Raw genomic sequence first — 19,268 nt, 5'->3', positions numbered from 1 at the left:
GCAACAGTTAACTGTGCAAGTCTCAAATACTCTGACAAGATTTCACAATTTATTTAGTATATTAAAAAATTGCGACACTGAGACTATAAGGGGGGGCTACTAAGGACAAGACCCCCCCCAAGCCCCGCCCCTCCCAGGGTACAAATCACTTTAGCAATAACCTTTAAGCCAGAGAGAGAGAGAGACGGCGCACTCGTAAAACGTCTGTAGCCAGTTACATTTTCCTCAGCGGGCAATTTTAGCCCGAGATTAAAGATCCTCACCGGCAGGAAGTTTAATCTTAAAGGTAATGACTTTCATTACTTTTACGAGCTTTCACTCGGAGCCTTCCAAGTTTGCGTCCCGGATGAAGAGGCTCTACTAAAAGCCAAATGGAACGGCGGCCATTAATAGTCAGGCCCGTCGATGAATTTCCAAGGGTGTCGGAGACGTGTTACAAGACACAGAAAAAATAAAAAATGGATGGAAGCCAAACTAATCTGTTCCAATATTGTATTATAAATATTTTTTTATGTCTGGTAGTTGTTTTTGACTCGCTTTCAGCAGGTGTTGAATTTTAAGGAGCTTAGTTTTTCCTTTTGTTTTATTTTTTTAATGTATTTGACATGAAATTTTAATTTGGTTTTGCTAAGGATTATTGGTGCTATAAAGAATTGTCAAAGTAGGTTAAAAGAATGTAAAAAATAAAATAATTTAACAATTAAAAAACAAAAATTTAAAAAAAATAATTAAAAAATTATTATTTTTTAATTTTTAAAAAAATAAATATATATATGTAACTTTAATATGAACTTGCCATGCCATTTATTTTAATAAGCCCCCCAAAAATGTTTCTTTTCATTTTTCCAAATGTGGCATAATAGAAAACATTTAGAAAATAATAATAATGTATTTCTAATCTAATTCTATGTAACAGCAATATAAGTTATATTAATGCAATATTTTTTCCCACATTTAAATGGGTCAATTGGTTTTGGATTTTATCTACTACAGTCATACCTCTACTTACGAAATTATTTGGTTCCAAGACTTTTTCGTAACTTGAAAATTTCGTAAGTAGAAGTGTACTTTATATGTAAATTAACTAATTCATTCCACGGGCCTCACACAACTACCAATTAAACCCTTTAACATTGATCAAAGTGTCCCAATTTTTTTGCATTAAAAATGTGAGGAAACACAAATGAGAAAATTATAAGTAAAAAGATTTATTAAATGTCTTCTAATAAATAAAGCATATGAAAATGTGCCCTGCACTGCTGAAAGAGTTCGTTATGGGAGATGTAATACCCGTGTTTGTCCACCAGATGGCGGCAAGAGCCATCCACTTTGTACTACATTTTGGACTTTTGCGTGTACAAATATGTGCCATGTTGCATTTGTAGTTTTTAATCATTTAATAAGGGTAATTCAAAATAAAACGGATAAGGAAATGCATTTACTTTTTGGGGGATTTTGGAACTGATTTTTTTTGTATGTAAAGTTACTCATTTGCATATTTAAAAATTCATAACCTGAAACTTTTGTACCTAGAAAAATTCGTAAGTAGGGGTAGGACTACATACTTAATACTACATCCAAAGAAAGCTTGTTTTAACATTTCTTGCAGGCAAGGTTCTGCATTAGCTTAAATAAGCACTCAAAATAAGCTAAAATAATTGTTTTTTTGCTCTTTATTATTAGCATTTGTATCACTTGAGCGGGAATGGACAAATGTGGTGAATGGACACCTCGGGGCTTTCCAACATGTCCTTGCAAGCGCACGCTTCCGCGCTCTGGTGGAACAAAGGCCTGCAAACGGGTTCCGCCTGGCCCGCCGGGAGAAGTTCCGAATTCTGGCGAGAACCCGTGACGGACGGTGAAGCGCCGGCCGGACGGCCCGCCACGTCGCGTTCGAGACTCACCTTTGGCGGGTATGTTTCGCAGTCCAGTTGGCCCACTTGCTGGTGAGTGTTGTAGTAGGCCGTTTGGCAAAAAACGTGATGCTGAGAATGAAGTGTCACAAAAGTCAAGATTGTGAAAAAATTAATAATTTAAAGTATGGCCGTAAGGGGTCGCGACTCACCGCTCGGTCCGGGCAGCGAGGCGTGCAGGCCGCAAATGATAGCGTGGCTTCTCGGGGGCATGTGGTCTCAATTAGGGCGAATTTTAGCCAAGTTATGGTGCCGATGGTCATGGCGTACTGATACCAAAAAAATAATCAAATATTAAAAAAAAATGCCTGTACAGTGACTCTTGAAGTCATAACCTAATTAATAGTGCAGAAATTAAGTACAGGGAATTAAATCTAAATTAAGAAATCAAACCAAGACATTTTCTTGTTTCCCCCCAAAAAACAGGGGTTAAAAAATATTAAAAAATGACTACTTTGATAGTACTATAAAATTAAAAACAATCACATTTGGAATTGAAAGGCTGTAAAAGACAAATTTTAAGTCTAAACTATTTTGTAAGCAAGTGTGAGAGGAAATAATCATTTAAAATAAAACTGCAGATTTTAATGTCTCAATTTAAATGGCTTAACACATTGCTCTCGAGCTGCATGCGGCTCTTTGCTTCTTAGATTTTGTATATGCTGTGGCTCTTTGCCTCGTTTTATGTTTACTATTCTCTTAAAATACACTCATTCACTCATTTTTTGATGGCATACTGATACCGAAACAAAAGAATAATTAAAAAAATAATGTCTGTACAGTGAAACTTGAAGTCATAACCCAGTTAAGTGTAGAAATTAAGTACAAGGAATCAAATCAAAAAAAAAAATCCAATTAAGACATTTTCTTGTTTCCCGAAAAAAATCATTGATTAAAACCATTTAAAAATGACTACATTGATAGTGCTATAAAAACAATCACATTTAGAATTGAAAGGCTGTAAAACAGTCAAGTTTTAAGTCTAAACTGTTTTGTAATCAAGAGTGATAAGAAAGTCATTTAAAATAATGTCTCAATTTAAATGGCCTAAATCAAGACGTAAACACGTGGCTCTCGAGCTGCATGAGGCTCTTTGCTTCTTTTTTTAATGCTGCGACTCTGCCTCGTTACATGATTTTTATTCTCTTAAAAACACTCAAATTCAGCAAGGTCCAATAATAACACACACACTATTGACAAAATAATATTTTTTTACATTGCTTTTGACATAAAATGTGGCTTTTTGGCTCATTTTTGTTCATCACCTCTGGCCTAGATGCTTATTTAAACTAAAAAATGTGGTTTTAAGGGTGATATCTTGATTGCTATAGCCCTCAATGTCATTTTAACCATTAAAAATGATTAAAAACCACATAAAAAGCTGCTAATTAACTTTCAAGGGCCTCCCAAAAAAAAACATGACAGACAGGAGCAAGCCTCTGGGCCTCAAATTTGACACTTGTTGATGTTGGATTTTTTTTTTTTTTTTTTTTTTTTTTTTTTAAATTGAGTGGCTACAGTTTTTTATGACAGTTAATTAATTATAAAAATTAGGTTGTTACCCCTTCGGTGAGCTGAGCCACTTCCATGAGGGTGAAGTAACTATCGTGTTTACTCCCCCGGTTGAAGTGTTCCACGGCCTGGTGGACGGCGCTCACCCCCGTCGGGTCGTCCAGAGACAAAAATTTGGGGCAGTAAGGACAAGTGGTCATCACCTCGTCATTCGTGCGTTCTAAAAAAAAAAAAAATTGAGTCGGCAATCCTCGGTTAGCCTCAACGAAAATGACCCATACCATTTTTTTTGTTAAGGGTCTACCTGGTTTGGTGGTGCAGTGGTATTTTGTGATTTTGGCCATGCTCAACATGACCCAGAATTCCACACTGCACGAGGCCACGGCACCCTAAACGGGGAAAAAAAATATTAAATTGGCGCATGGTGCAGAGTTGAAGAAAAGGGAAATTTACCCGCTCTTTTCGGCGTCTCAGTTCGCATTCTTGATGGGGTTTGGGGTTGGTGAAGTGGCAGAGGGTTTCCAGTAGTTTCAGGTTGACGTCAATGTGGCAACCGCCAGAAAACTGCACAATATTGGATGATTATTTTTTTACCCATCCGCTGTTAAGACTCGTTTAACTCACTATTTAACTTAAAATCTCCTGTTAGCTTAATTTAGGAAGATATTTCTAGAAATAATTCTTCTTTTTTAAAAAGGGGGAAGACACCAACACCCAAAGAACTTTAAAAAAAATAATTAAAAAAGTACATGCTATAAAATATTTGTTAGTCCTAATATGGATTTGAACCAAACCACGTTCTGTATTGACGTGTCAGCAAGGCCGCCATGTTTGTAGGGGCAACATTGATGAAGTATTTAACAAGATTGTCCAGTTTTTCTTTAAATCAGCCATTTTCCAATATTTACGAATTGAATTACCAAGTGATATATTAATTAATAATTAAATTAACCAGTTTTTATTTTGATGAAGAGCACAAGAAACCCTCAAAGCCCAAATAAATTCATCTTCTGAACCTGATTGGGCCAATACACATGCTGTTCAACCAATCAGAAGTAGCACAAAAACAAAAAAAGATCTACCAACATTATATGCCCAAGTTATTTCAAGTCTAGTTTTACGAACATTAGTATACTTAGGTATTTTCAACCCAGTCCAAACAATATTACATTGCCTTTAACTGAATGACACTGACTCAAAATGGCTGACAAGTGATAACAACTAACACGTAAAGTGTTAAAAAAGGTCATTTTACCAAACTATCAACATAGAAAAGGCATATCTCATTTTAAATACATTTCTGGAACATAAATACACAGCCAATTTAACCCACGTTAAAAAAATAAAAATTACATGTAACCTTTAATAGACCGACACTGACCCAAAATGGCCGACAAGTGATACGAATGAACAAGTGTGGTGCTAACCTGCTGGTATTCGCTTCCCTGGATTTCCTGCAGCTTAAACTTGAAGCCATGTTTGTGTTTCTGGTTAATGTAAAGGACGGCAAAGTTGGCCACCACCTCCACGCTTTCCTCGCCGCAAGTGATATCGGAACGAGAAGAAAGCGTCAGAATTCCGGGGAAGGTTAGCGCGCAAAAAAGCAGGCCGCTAGCAAGGAGGTGAATCGCCATCATGACGACAACACCAGGTGAATCAAGATAGAGTGGTGAAGGACGTAAGTAAAAGGACGTGCTTGCAATTAAGGAGCTGCGCTGACCAATCACAGATGAGTACAAAGGCGGGACTAATTAGGCCACAGGTGGACCATATGTTTACATACAATAATGTATTAAGGAAGGAAATAAATATATTTTTCCCTTTCAATTTGAATAGAATTACTGTCGTCACATTATTGTTGTGTAATGGGTTGACTTGAGTAAAAAAATAAACAAAACAAAAAATATTTTTAAAAAAACATAAAAATTGCTAGAAATATTATTTAAAAAATAAATACATAAGAATTACAACAAATACTACTTTAAAAAATAAATGCATAAAAATTACTAAAAATATTATTTTAAAAAATAAATACATAAAAATTACAAAAAATATTATAAAAAAATAAATACATACAAATTACAACAAATACTCCTTTAAAAAATAAATGCATAAAAATTACTAAAAATATTATTTAAACAAATAAATACATACAAATTACAAAAAAATAAACACTTTTACAAGTCACTTTTGCAGCAGCAAAATTAGCTTGCTAACAAATTGTTTAAAGTGTATTATACATAAATTCTTTGGTATTATCGTTATGGTTATTTTGTTACTTGTTATCTTAACTTAGTAACTGCCGAAGAAAATGTTCATGTTTCACTGCCATTGACGGTGAGGGGTGTCCAATTCTATCTGTCTGGGATCCAATGATCGCTGCTAAACCGCCCAGTCAAACTGGATTGGACAGCTAATAGCAAGTCAAATAGCAGCTAATGATTTAACACTTACCGTATTTTCTCGCATATAAGCCATATTTGTACCTAAAAAAAATGATCACTTAATCAAGGGTATGGCTTATATGCGCACAAGACTTACAGCGTTGCTATATTCTTCTTCACCAGGAGATGTCGCCAAATTAACATTTACTATTTCTTAGTTATTTTCAGTTTTACAATAAGAAAACAACCATTACTGGATGAATTACTAACTTCCTTATGATATTGACATTAATAATGTGCTTTTGATTCATACAGTATCTCAGAAATACCACGTGCAATGATTTTTCTTAAGATTTTCCCCTTCAAAGTAACACATTTGTACTCCCTATTAAAACCATGAATATGGAGGTGAAAATTGTCAATCAAGGGCGGCTTATATGAGAGAAATTGTAAAATTCAACCATTTTAAGGCAATTCTAAGGGTGCGGCCTATCACATGATCGAACCTGGGCCATCGCTAATAAGTCTCTATAATTAAAGATATGGCTCTTCAGTTTCCTTTGTTGTGGGGGGCCTTGTTTTGACTTCATCCTCGGCCAATCCCGATCTTGCGTGTTGATTTCATATCTCGAAAACGACGCCCACGTCATTGAGATTCCAATCATTAATTGGTCTCACCAACAAGATGTCCCCGGGCAAAGAGAGCAAATGAAAACGGCGGAGGTGGAGGGTGTGCAATCTATTTTTTTGTGTAGCCCGAGGTGCGGGTTTCCTGCAATCGGCGAGCGGGCAATTAGCCCGTTAATACCGAGGCAATCTGGGCCCCCATCAACAGGAACCGGTCGCGCCGAATTAAGCGAGGACAGACGAGAGCCTCGGGGGAACATTTGCTGCCACTTCCTGTATTCAACTTCTGTTCACGCAGTGCTCACTATAGTATTTATTTACTGTATTTATTTATCCAGGATGTCAAACTAAAGAATGCCGACTACTGAAAACGTAGCGGCTTCTTTTTGTGCTGACTTGACATTAATGAAGCACTTTTTGACGATGGGAATTTTCTGCCATATTTTATACATCACAGGTCTCAAAGGTGCGGCTTGTGGGCCGAAAGTGGCCCGCTAGAGGGTCCGATCTGGCCTGCAGGGTTATTTTGCCGGACGCGCACTTTGTAGCTGATTCATGCTTTACAGAATTAAATTCTTTTTTTGTTTTTTTTTCGACAAGAAATGGCGCAAGAGGTCCAATCCATTTTGACTGGGAGGGACGAATGAACGTTTTGGTTGAATTTTTTTTTTTTTGCTGAAATGACAAGTTTCATAGCTAGTGTAAAAAATACCACACAACAAAATTTACTTTAATGTTTTAATAGATTTGGTTAAATAAGCCTTGACGCAAAGTTGAATTGGTGAGGAAACACCGCCCTCCAGCGTTTGAAAACTGCTATTGCAATGTATTCATTCAATCTGCTATTCTATACAATACATAGATCTATTTAAATTCAGTTTGTATGAACTGTATATATTTAAGGTGTTCAACTCAAGTCCCGACACATTAATTTTCATGGCCCACAGTGTTTTAATTTCTTTTTTTTCCTTTAAACAAAATGTAAATGAATATAAAAGCATTTTCAATTACCTATATTTACCTTTTCTTTTAATGACAACTACAAGGAAAACGTTTCCTCTTACTTTTTCATAAAAACATGCATTTTGAAAACACTGAGTTCCTTCATTTGCTGTCTCCCACTCAAAACTGATTGGACGCCTAGTGCCGTCAATGGCAGCCAGTGAGTTAAATACCGCGTCATTTCCAGAATCTGCTTTAACATCCTTTTCCGGTCAATCTTCAGAGCCAAAAATATAAATCAACATTCCCAAAAAAATGGTGCAAAACTTTTATTAAAGCACAACAATGACTAAATGAAGAACAAAAATACTAATAAAAACAAGCATTGAAAAATGTCAACGTGAATTCCCTCTAAACAACAAAACGCAAACAAGCGCCGTCTTGCATTTCACTCCTACGTTTTTGGCTCGCTTTTTCGGTTCTGGTCGTCGTTTTCGGCGCAAGTGTGCTTCCTGAAACTGTTCTTAAAATGAAAGCGCTTGAGGCACGAGGAGCACTGGTAGGGTTTCTCTCCCGTGTGGGTCCTCATGTGCACGGCGATGTACCACTTGGTGGTGAAACACTTGGCGCAGACGGGGCAGGAGTAGTGCTCCCTGCTGGTGTGCGCCCGAATGTGCCTCTTCAGGGCGTAATTCCAGCTGAATTTCTTCTCGCACAGGGGGCAGGCGAAGGGTTTCTCCCCCGTGTGCTTGGCCATGTGGCGCTTCAGGCGCGGCAGCTTGGTGAAACCGATGCCGCACTCGGCGCAGTCGAACCTGGGCTTGTCGCTGTGTCGCCGCTTGTGCGAGCGCAGGCACGCCCGGGTGGGGAAGCTCTCCGAGCAGATGGTGCAGGTGAAAATCTGCGGTTTCTGGTGGAGCAGCATGTGCCGCTTCATGTTGCGCCTGGACGATAATCTCTTGCGGCAGATTTTGCAAGGGAAGGCCTTGTCTTGGTCCGAGTCGTAGTCGCCGTCGCCGTCGTCTTCGTCCTCCTCGTCGTCCGAGATGGGGGCGAAGCTGGTGTCCGGGTCGGAGGGCTGCTCCGCTGGGGGTTCCTCGGGTAATGTCAAGGGGAAGTTGCCGTCTTGCTCCTGTGGGTGGAGGCGGGCGTTATATCTACTTTTTACTTCTTTTTTTTAATGGGACCAGGACAAAAAAACACTGGTTCAATTATTATTATTTTTTTTATACAAAGTATTTTGACTAATGGCGAAATCTAACCTAAAATCACTTATCGCGAATTCACTACGATTTTTTTCAGCAATTAATTTTTTTTAATGTTCATAAAAATGTGAAAATCCAAAACTTCAGGGTGAAAAAATTAAAGTTTCTTTAAAATCAAGAATGTAACACTCAAAATATTTTGACTAATGGCGAAATCTAACCTAAATTCACTTAGCGCAAATTCACTACGATTTTTTCAGCCTTTTTTTTAAGTTCATAAAAATGTGAAAATCCAAAATTTTGGGGTCCAAAAATCGAATCTTTAAAACCAAGAATGTAGCACTAAAAAAAAAAAAAAACACTCAATGAATAATCCCCGTATTTTGATTAAATGTAGATTAAAGGCAACACTTGGGTGCATACTGCCACCTACTGTACAGGAGTGTGTACATCCATTGAGTACATTGAGTACACCCCCAAATAGCTGACAATAATCGATAATAAAATGTAATTATCGGTTAAAATAACCCACCTGTGCTTCCGACAGCCATTCAGGTTGCTCCTTTATTTCGTTGCTCCATATGTAGTCATCCTCCTCTTTAATTTGGGGGTGATCTACTGCCTCTACTGCCGGCTCTTCCTCTTCATGCTCCACCAACACCTGCTTCATCTCTGCAACAGACAAAAACATTTTATTGATTAGTTAACCAATAGTTCAGTCAAATTGGTCGAAACAAGAAGCACTTGAATTTCTTTTAAAATCATAATATAAGCAGGAAAGGGTTAAATGACTCAAAATGAGAATTTGGAATCAAGTAAATATTTAAATATAATAATAAAGTAGTTAATTAAATGTCTACAACACAGCAAATCAATTTATTGATTCGTTAAACAATAATTCAGTCAAATTGGTCCAAACAAGAAGGCCTTGAATGTCTTTTAAAATCATAATATAAGCAGGAAAGGGTTGCAAGACTCAAAATGAGAATTTAGACACCAAGTAAATATTTAAATATAATAATAAAGTAGGTAATTAAATATATACAACACAGCAAATCAATTTATTGATTAGTTAACCAATAATTCAGTCAAATTTATCCAAACAAGGACGTTTTATTAAAATTATAATATGAGCAGGCAAGAGTTACAAGGCTCAAAATAAGAATTTGGACACTAAGTGACTATTTAAATATAATATTAAACTATCAAAATAGTAGGTATTTAATTTTAATGACGCAAATAGCAAATTTTACGTCGTAAAGCGATGAGTTTATTCTTTAATCTCAAAAAGATGTACATCGACATGATGTGCAATTAAAATTAACAAACTAATTAGCTTTAAATGAATAAATTAGTTGTTATCCGAGTATAAGTTAAGTGAGCCAACCTTCCTCCTCCTGCTGTTCGACCGCTCGAGACTTCAAAACGGCATCGAGAATTTGGCCTTGTCGCTCTTTCTCCGCCTTTGTTCGATTGAGTTCCTCCTCGTACTCCATAATGGTTCTTTCAAAAAGTTCATAAATTTCTTCCACGGCCAAGTTGAGGCGCTGCTTCATTAATTCTCTCAACATTGTGACTTTACACATTTTGGCAGGATAACGGTTGCCTTAGACGTGCTGCCAATTGGAAAGCGGCCCACCCCGTTAGCTTGAGGCTAGCAAACGATGCTAATGTGAGCGTCTCGTAATTCTCTTTACACGAGAGTTATCTCTATGAGTGACGATAAGCGTTTTGCTTCCACGTTGGCCGCGTGGTGAAAGAAAAACAATGACGGAGTAATAAAAATACTAAAGTCAACAACTGCGCAAATTCTGGGATAGCGTTGTAAACATAACGTTCACGTTCTTCTTCTGTTGTTATTTATCGTTATCGCTAGCCCCCAGCGATAGACGGCAGTAACGACTACCCTCTAGCGGTTAGGAGGGGTACATGGCTAGAAAGACGAGCTGAAAATCATTTGGTCGTGACTCATGATTTATCTTTTACTTTTAATACAGCTAACTACGTATTAAATTATTCACCCTAAAAACCATAAATACTAGTACGTAAAAAAGCACGTAAAGCAATAGTATAATGAGATTTAAAGCTTTCACCACGATTTGCACAAATGACATCAACAAACAAACAGACAAGTAAAGTCGATTCTGTGTTTTTTTTGTAATTTTGGACATAGTATGCAATGATTTTAAATTCGTCTTTATAGGCAAGTACCTTCTCCAGTCGATAGGTGGCAGTAACGACTACCCGTCCGAAAATAACAACAGAAGAAGAACGTGAGCGCCGTTTTCAAAGCTATTCCTGTTAAACGCTATTGTAGACGTTAGTGTTTTTCTTATTCCGTCCTCGTTATACTTTCCCCACGCACCTAACGTGGGACTAAAACACTTAGAAATAGAAATAACTCTCGTTTAAGAGAATTAAGTTGCGTGTTAACACAGTTTGCTAGCCTCAAGCTAACGGGGAGAGTCGCGTTCCAATTGGTAACCGCCATTCTGCCAAAATGTGTAAAGTCACAATGTTGAGAGAATTAATGAAGCAGCGTCTCAATTTGGCTGTGGAGGAAATTTATCAGCTTTTTGAAAGAACCATTATGGAGTACGAGGAGGAACTCAATCGATCAAAGGAAGAGAAAGAGCGACAGGGGCAAATACTCGACGCCGTTTTGAAGTCTCGGGCTGTCGAACAGCACGAAGAGGAAGGTTAGCTCACTTAACTACAAAGTTATTTATTTCTAGTTAATTGGAGGCTTATTAATTTTGATTACTCATCGTGTGGATGTGCATTACTTTAAACGGAAACTTCGTGGCTAAAGAATAAACCGATCACTTTACAACCTGAAATGTTTCATTGAAATGTTGAATTCAATCGATGATCGAATTAATGACCTACCATTTAGATTGTTTAATATTACATTTAGATGTTTACTTAGTGTTCAAATTGTCATTTCGAGGCCTTTCCTGCTCGAATTATGATTTTTCATACAAGTCAAAACTGTGTAATTACGCCTATTTTATGTACCGGGTGACCCAAAAAGATGCGTACCCATATTTTATTCGATAAAAAATCGCAGGACGTGAAAGGTGAACCTATGGATGATCGTTTTCAACTATAGTTGTGTAAAAGTGTGTAAAAGTGATTGACAACTTTGTCAGACGAGTATAGGTTTGCTTGCAACGGAATGGTGGACATTTGGAACACATCTTGGGAAAGCCATAAATTGACTAAAAATTGACAGAAATAGCTGAAACTCTGGTGAATGGTCTTCCATTAACTGAATAATGTGTGGTTGTAATTTGAAATAAATCGCTTTTTAATCAAAGTCACAATTGAAATTTTCATGGGTACGCATCTTTTTGGGTGTATATGATATGGAGTCCTGATCCGACACCTCTAAAATATATTCTTATCTTTACTGCTTTTATTATGTGTTACAGACGTAAAGATTTTGGCGCAGAGTCACGACACGAATTTTCACGCCAGAAAACGTAAGAAACTACAGCCGACCCTTATTAAAGACAAAGAGAACGCCAAGTGGAGCGGTCACGACGGTCAGCCGCTTCATTCCAGTCCAAGTGAGAAATTAATTCATCCTGTAAAGACACAACCCGGCCAAGAACCCTTGGATGGCTCGTGTGTCGGCTACATTGCGCCACTGTCCGATTCGGAGTTCAAAGAGCCCCCGACGATCAAAGACAAAGACGTCTCCATCACTCCGAAAAAGGAACAACTTGGCAGTCAAAGTGCGGACAAGTTAACTCCGCCCATAACAACAGAAGTCACTCGAGAACAGCGGGATAAATCAACAAGCTACGTCGCTCCGCTGTTTGATTCGGACAAGTTTGACGAGCCTCCAAGTATTAAAAACGAAGAGGGGGATGCGTCCATCAATCCAAATGAGGAGCTTTTTTCCAGTCAGAGTGTGGACAAGTTAACTCCGCCCATAACAACGGAAGATACCGGACAACAGCGGGATGGAACGACGGCAGACTACGTTGCGCCGCCGTCCGAATTGGACAAAATAGACGAGCCCAAATCGACCAATGCGTGGAATGGACAACATGGCGGCAACACGTTAATCGACGTGCATCGGCGATCGGCGGTTTCCGGTCAACGTGAGATGTTGACGCCATCAGAAGAGAACGCGCCACAACCTGCTTCTGACTGTTGCGAAGAAAACCCCCAAAAAGACACGTTAATTACCTGCTTGTTATGTTTGAAGCCTTTCGTGACCGCCGCTCACCTCATAGCACACAGCAAAACGCACGTCAATGATAAATGGCCTCCTTTGGTTTCGAGTCGGAAAAAACACTTTTTCTTTTGGGACTGTAGAAAAAAATATATTTTTGGTTCAAGCGTGATGAAAAATAAGCATTGAAATTAAATTATAAAGTTGGTGTTGTCTATTACTAGCGTCAAAGTTGCTGTAGTGGTTAAACACTGCCCCTTCAAGGTTGTCTACTGGTATTACACCTTTAAGTATCAAGTGTTATGTTCATTTCAACGGGAAATTACAGAACATCTAACTGTAATACATTTTTGATAAGTCTAAAAATATGTTTGTAGCAATACATAAACTTTGGTGACATAGTGGATTATTTTGGGAATTTAATCATGATGATAGATATAGGTACATTTATTATTTCAAAGTGAGTAACGTTTCTGAACGAAACACATGATGTTTGAAGAGCACGTAACACCGTGAAGTAAAAAAAAAAAAGTAGGCGGGGTTGTAGTCCTTGTAGTTTTTCTGGTCAGCTGACGTTACCGCCAATTCGGCGTGAACTCTGATTTGATTGGTTAAAAGTTCCCTACGCACTTTTAATTTTTCCGGTCCAGCGACATTCCCGCCTACTTGGGGTGAACTGTGATTTGATTGGTCAAAAGTTTGCATCGTAAATTTGCACTCCGCCTCACAGACGCGATTAAAATTGCCAATGCGTGGTCCAAGAGAGGTTTAAACGAAACCAGAATCCCTTCCAAAAAGTCGAGTCGGACCAGAATAAGCGCTGCAAACTACTACGAGCAACAATAACGGTTAGTGGTTCATATTTGACAGTTCGGTTTTACTTATTTAAACGTCCTCGTAACTTTACGCACTCCTGTTGTTGAACTAGCTAAATTCTGTCACGTGCGTTATTTAGCTCTAAAACCTTAAGTCTTCTATTGTTTGAGTTTTTAAACCATGTCAGAAGTTTCGGTGGTTAAAACGATTTTAAAGAAATGCTTGACATGCCAATTCGTAGTGAATTCGTCATCTGGGGTAAAGTTCGTCATTACAAAGTAGAAATAGGAAATCAGATGCTGTGTCATGTATCACTCCGCCCTCCTCGGGGGACTATTTGATGTCCAAATGTATTAAAACGTGTCGAATATCTAAAAACTAATAATTTGAATGAAGTATAAATACTATTTTTGTCCACAAATCAAATTAACTATCATATATTTTCTTTCTGAGAAACAAGTGAATGGTCGCAAAGGTCATTTCACCACAGCTACTTCCTTGCAGTTCGTTTTGTTAACAGAAAATGCTGGGAAAAATAAATATTTTATTCTATTGGTTTTTTAAAAGTTTTTATGTGTAGTCTCTCTGGAATTATTTTAATTGAAAGTCATATTTTGTAATTTGACGACCAGTCGAAACATGTTGCCCAACATCAATGTTGCAACTAGATGACGTCATCACTGGGTGATGTCAGCAACATTGGGCAAAAGTTCACCTTTGACCCGCCACGTCGGAGACAGGAAGTTATAGAAGTTAATGAGTTAGTATGGATGATTTCATTTGTTTAGGAGTACTTTTAAGATAAGTGCGCCAATTAGGAAAGCAAGCGTATTAAATCAAATGTTTTATTGCAGATGGCCGACAGCGAGAAGACCAATCCAACCGGCGTTGCCCTTAACGGCGACCAGCAGGTAATCTCCACCGTGACCTGAAACTTTTTTACCCTTAAAAACTCAAGCCACACCCCCATCTGTAAAATCTTAAAATTTGAAACTCGTATTAGCAAAATAAATCTCATCAAGAATCAAATGAAAAATTAATTTGAAAACATTTTCCATTGATAAGCTCCAAAAAAAAGGATTTAGTCAATTATCAAAAAAATTACCGTTGTTTCTGATTGTTTATAGTGATAAATTGGAAACCCGAATTTTGAAAAAAAATAACAACTTGATACCGCTGACCTACTATAAAATAACTTACTGTATTTTCCCCACTATAAGGCGCAACTTAAAGATATATATGATTTTTTTAAAGATAGACCATTTATTGAAGGTGCGCCTTATCATGTGGAAATTTCGGTAATTTATAAAGCCCAACTAACACAGTTTTTTTCCTCAATTTTTAGAGTGTTGTTTCCCGAGTAAGCAACTTGCCATTGGTGAGTTCAGCTTGTGGTGCCGTCTGCAACGCTTACACCAGCACCAAAGACAGCGTGCCCATGCTGAAGGGGGTGATGGATGCGGCGGAAAGCGGCGTCCGTACCATCGGTGCCGCCGCCGCCACGGGATCCAAGCCTCTTCTTGACATTATTGAACCACAATGTGGGTTTGGGCTCACGAGCAGCACGTTCGTGGGAGTGAACGTGAGAATCTAAAAGTTTTTGGGGTGTATTTTTTGCAGTGGCGACGGTCAATGAATACGCATTGAAGGGGCTGGACAAGATGGAGGAGAAGCTGACTATTCTTCAACAGCCTGCAGATAAGGTCAGTGTTTTTTATTTTTTTTATTTTAACTTGTTTAACACATTGGCTGCCATTGACTGCAACAGAAGTCCAATATCAATTTCCACGAGTACTCTGGTGGGTTGACTTTTGGCCTATCCCTCTCAGGGGTCGCCATGGCAACACTGTAGCATCACCTGAAACTCATGAAAACAAATGAGAATCGCTTACAAAAAATGACTTAAAAAAATAATAATTATACTCGGCCTTTTGTTGCCTCAATTCAGATTGTATTACATTTTTAAATGTCTTTCATGATGATATTTTATGGCCTTTGGTTTCGATTTTTATTAATGAGGTTAGGGGATAGAGTGGTTAGCATGTTGGCCTCGCAGTTCCGAGGTTGAGGGTTCGATCCAAGATGGGTTCTCACTGTATGGAGTTTGTATGAGCTCCACAGGCTTGTGTGGGTTTTCTCTGGGTACTTTGGTTTCCCCTTATATCCCCAAAACGTGCATGCTAGGATAATTTTATGCTAAATTGTTCCTTGGTATGATTGGCTGTTTGTCTCCTTGCGATTAGCTGGTCACCAATTCAGGGTGTCATTGTAGGCTTGGATAGGCCCTAGCGCCCCCTTGTGAGGACGAGTGGTTTGAAAAACGAACGAATTAATGAAATGTGACTTGTACTCCAGTGCCAATTGTGTTTTTTGCCCTTTTTTATTGTGTATTTTTGTTAATTATAGTCAGAAAAATACACAACTACACTTAATTAATGTATTTAAATTTCCATTTGACACACCCAAATGGTCCAAAACTCCTCGGGTGTTAGCGTAAATGGCTGTTTCATCTCATGGTGCTCCACGATTGGCTGCAATAGGCTCTGTTAACGGCAACATCTTTTCTTCAGGTGGTGTCAGACACGGTCGGAATGGTTCGCCAGTCGGTCACTGGCGCCAAAGACGCGGTGGTGGGGGCCGTGATGGGCGGAGTGGAGAAGACCCGGGCGGCCGTCAGCGGCGGCATCAGCACGGTGATGGCCACCGGCGTGGGCCAGATGGTGAGCAGCGGCGTGGGCGCGGCCCTCAGCCGCTCCGAGGATTGGGTGGAGCAGAACCTGCCGCTGACCGAGAAAGAGTTGGGTAGGTCGTTCGGGAGACCGCCTCCACGTGAATCCGTCACCCATGGAATGACTTTCTTCTCCAGTTGCCGTGGCCGAGCCCGACGCTAACGTGGTCTCGCCGGCCGGTCCGAGCTACTTTGTGCGCCTGGGGAAGCTCTCGGCCAAAGTACGGGAGCGAGCCCTCCAGCAGTCCCTGGTCCGCGCCAGACGAGCCAGAGACGGCACGCGCGCCGCCGTGGCGCAGATGACCAGCACGCTGGACCTTCTGGAGAGCGCCCGTGCCGGCGGCGGGCAGATCGGAGGCGCCGTCGAGCAGCTGCAGCAACGCTGGACGGAGTGGAGCCGGAAGCAAGCGGCGGACGGAGGGGAGCCAGAGCCCATTCAGAAGGAAGTCGCCAGTGTTCGGGATGAAGCCGACCGGGTCCAGAAGCAACCCGTGGGCGGGCCGGCTGAAGCCGAGGGGAGCCAGGGCGAAGCGGAGGTAGGTTTGGGGGATTTTAAGGTGGAAGTCGTAGATCAAGGGTGTCAGACTCGGGTTGGTTCGCGGGCCGCATTAACGTCACAACTCGGTTTCATGTGGGCCGGACCATTTTAGATATAATATTTAGATTTTTTTAAATAAATGGATTAAAAGCCCTGAATATTCAGTTTTTATAGATCTAAAACAATGTTTATTAGAGCTTTTTTTGTATATTTTTTAGATTTTACAAAATGATTTTTGAACTAAAAACAGAAAAAAATGATTAAAAAATAGCAATTATGGATTTAAAAGGGGGAAAATCAGGAAATTTAATATACATCTACACTCTTCATTTTAATTTGATCCTAAAATAGAAAGTCGGCACTCATGATTTACTTTCTCGGGCCGCACAAAATGATGCGGCGGACCAGATTTGGCCCCTGGGCCGCCACCTTGACACCTGTGTTGTAGATTGAAGAACATTTTAATGAACCCTTTGACTGCTTAATTTACATTTTTGCAAAAAAATGTAATTGTCTCGTGACATGCCCACTTATCAAAAATGAAACAGATGCCAAAAAAACATGTTGAAAACTAATTTCCCCACAGCGTTTGGAGTGGCGGGCGCTCTCCATGGCACGAGGACTTAGCGATCAGCTGCGGTCGGCGAGCGCCAACGTGGTGACCAGCGCTCAGGGCCTACCGGCGGCCGTCCAGGACCAACTGGCCAGAGCCAGACGTTCCGCCGACGAGCTCCAAGCCTCTCTGCTGGACGCCGGCGCCCTCACGCCAATCCTGCTGGAGAGGAGCCGTCACCACTTGACCCAAGTAATACCTTGAGATACGAGCTTAATGCGTTCCGGGACTGAGCTCGTATGTCAATGTACTCGTATCTCAAATCATTTTTTTCCCCCATATAAAATAAATAAATACATATTAATCCGTTCGCACTCTCTGGAAAAAAAACATATAATCATAAACTTTAACTTAAATGAACTGGTTTGTCAAGGAATTACTGTACTTATTGTTGCCTGCTTCTCCAGGTTCAACAGTCCTTAGATGGTGTCACCGAGTACTTGCTCAACAACACGCCGCTCAACTGGTTGGTGGGACCTTTTGCCCCGATGATTACGGAGAGGATGGCGGCGGCGGCGGATGCGCAGACGGCGCCGTCACTCGAGCAAAAGTCCAATGTTTCTTAATCGCAATTTTGGCATCTCGACTTATTGCAATCGTTAAATAGAGTTGAATCACAGGGTGAGTCGTTTGTTATCTAATGGTGCCTTTTGAAATGTAGTCATTTTGCTCAAAATTTAATTTCTAACGGAACTTTATTTAATAATGCCAGTATTTCGCTTTTTTGATTAACTTTAAAATAGAAAAACAAGCAATTCTGATATAGGACACCTAAATATGGGTTTGAGTGTTCTTTACGTGGTCCGCAATATTTCATAAATGCCTTTCCTATGTGCCAAACTGTGCACTTTATTATTCCAAATCTTGATTATTTTTTTTGTAACTTGGCTTTATAGGACACTTTAGATACTGTGAAATAAAAGTTAAAAAAGAAAACATGAGTTTTTCTGGCAAACACACCCTAATGTATTTTCATTGTTTTAATATGATCAACATTTGAATAAGTTATTCATTAAAGATAGTACTGTAACTTATTCATTTATTTTCTGAGCCACTTATTCTCATACTGGTCACCAGGGTGCTGGAGCCTGAATTGGTTGCTAGCCAATCACAGGGCACAAGGAGACAAACAACCAAGCCTGTATGTTTTTGGGATGTGGGAGGAAACCAGAGTACCCAAAGAAAACCCACAATGACACCTGTAAGAATTTACAAACTCCACACCAAGGGAAAATACCACTAGGGATCGAACCCTCGCTCTCAGAACTGCGAGGCGGATGTGAAAACCACTCTCCCATCTTCCACCAATAATAAATTAAAACTATAATTATGTATCACTTAGACCTGGTGTTCCAGTTTGTGGAAATTCGTGTATATCATGCAAAATATGTCCGTTACACCAGTGGTCAAAAGTTTTGAGACATTGGGTGATAGTGGGTATTAATGACATCATCAAAAGGAGTGGGATATATGACATTTGATTAGCTTAAATACTACCAACAATCTAAAATAGCTGCTCCAAGTAAGGCGACTGCTTTTGGAGAATATTGGCTTTTACTTAAGTTTATCTTTACTATAAAATGTCAGAAAAAAATGAACATTTATTTTCAATTGAATAAATATTGTCTGCTGAGGTGGACATCAAAGGTTTACCTTTCTGAACATAATCACGTACTCTATTATTTTTGGCACTAAATGAATAAAAATTGGTCATTAAATTTGCTGTTTTTAGTAGTGTTTATATAGAATATTTATTTTATTTTTACTTCGTATTTTTGGAAATGTTTATATCTGGTCGCTGTAC

General features: G+C 39.2%; 4 protein-coding genes across 4 annotated transcripts; 2 read left to right on the top strand and 2 right to left on the bottom strand.

The window, feature by feature from the left end:
• Window positions 1–1,655: 1,655 nt before the first annotated feature.
• On the bottom strand, window positions 1,656–5,115 carry LOC144078966 (antihemorrhagic factor cHLP-B-like). Its single transcript, XM_077607466.1, has 7 exons — window positions 4,853–5,115; window positions 3,879–3,989; window positions 3,730–3,814; window positions 3,476–3,645; window positions 2,066–2,182; window positions 1,905–1,985; window positions 1,656–1,835 (listed from the first exon to the last, which is right to left on the bottom strand). The coding sequence occupies exons 1-7, from the start codon at window positions 5,060–5,062 to the stop codon at window positions 1,692–1,694; spliced, it is 918 nt and encodes a 305-aa protein (XP_077463592.1). The 5' UTR covers window positions 5,063–5,115; the 3' UTR covers window positions 1,656–1,691.
• Window positions 5,116–7,692: 2,577 nt separating this feature from the next.
• LOC144079466 (uncharacterized) lies at window positions 7,693–10,458 on the bottom strand. The gene is made up of 3 exons (XM_077608245.1): window positions 9,971–10,458; window positions 9,116–9,255; window positions 7,693–8,510 (listed from the first exon to the last, which is right to left on the bottom strand). Exons 1-3 carry the CDS (start codon window positions 10,167–10,169, stop codon window positions 7,833–7,835), a joined length of 1,017 nt encoding a protein of 338 aa, XP_077464371.1. The 5' UTR covers window positions 10,170–10,458; the 3' UTR covers window positions 7,693–7,832.
• Window positions 10,459–10,862: 404 nt separating this feature from the next.
• On the top strand, window positions 10,863–13,001 carry LOC144078831 (uncharacterized). The gene is made up of 2 exons (XM_077607232.1): window positions 10,863–11,282; window positions 12,018–13,001. Exons 1-2 carry the CDS (start codon window positions 11,084–11,086, stop codon window positions 12,956–12,958), a joined length of 1,140 nt encoding a protein of 379 aa, XP_077463358.1. The 5' UTR covers window positions 10,863–11,083; the 3' UTR covers window positions 12,959–13,001.
• A 447-nt stretch (window positions 13,002–13,448) lies between these two features.
• On the top strand, window positions 13,449–18,498 carry plin3 (perilipin 3). The gene is made up of 8 exons (XM_077607227.1): window positions 13,449–13,617; window positions 14,440–14,496; window positions 14,931–15,126; window positions 15,206–15,288; window positions 16,156–16,387; window positions 16,452–16,849; window positions 17,438–17,656; window positions 17,872–18,498. Exons 2-8 carry the CDS (start codon window positions 14,440–14,442, stop codon window positions 18,028–18,030), a joined length of 1,344 nt encoding a protein of 447 aa, XP_077463353.1. The 5' UTR covers window positions 13,449–13,617; the 3' UTR covers window positions 18,031–18,498.
• Window positions 18,499–19,268: the final 770 nt, after the last annotated feature.

The sequence above is a fragment of the Stigmatopora argus genome, chromosome 8 (genome assembly GCF_051989625.1).
Source record: "Stigmatopora argus isolate UIUO_Sarg chromosome 8, RoL_Sarg_1.0, whole genome shotgun sequence".
Classification (NCBI taxonomy): Eukaryota; Metazoa; Chordata; class Actinopteri; order Syngnathiformes; family Syngnathidae; genus Stigmatopora; species Stigmatopora argus.
This window is presented reverse-complemented; position numbering and strand designations above follow the sequence as displayed.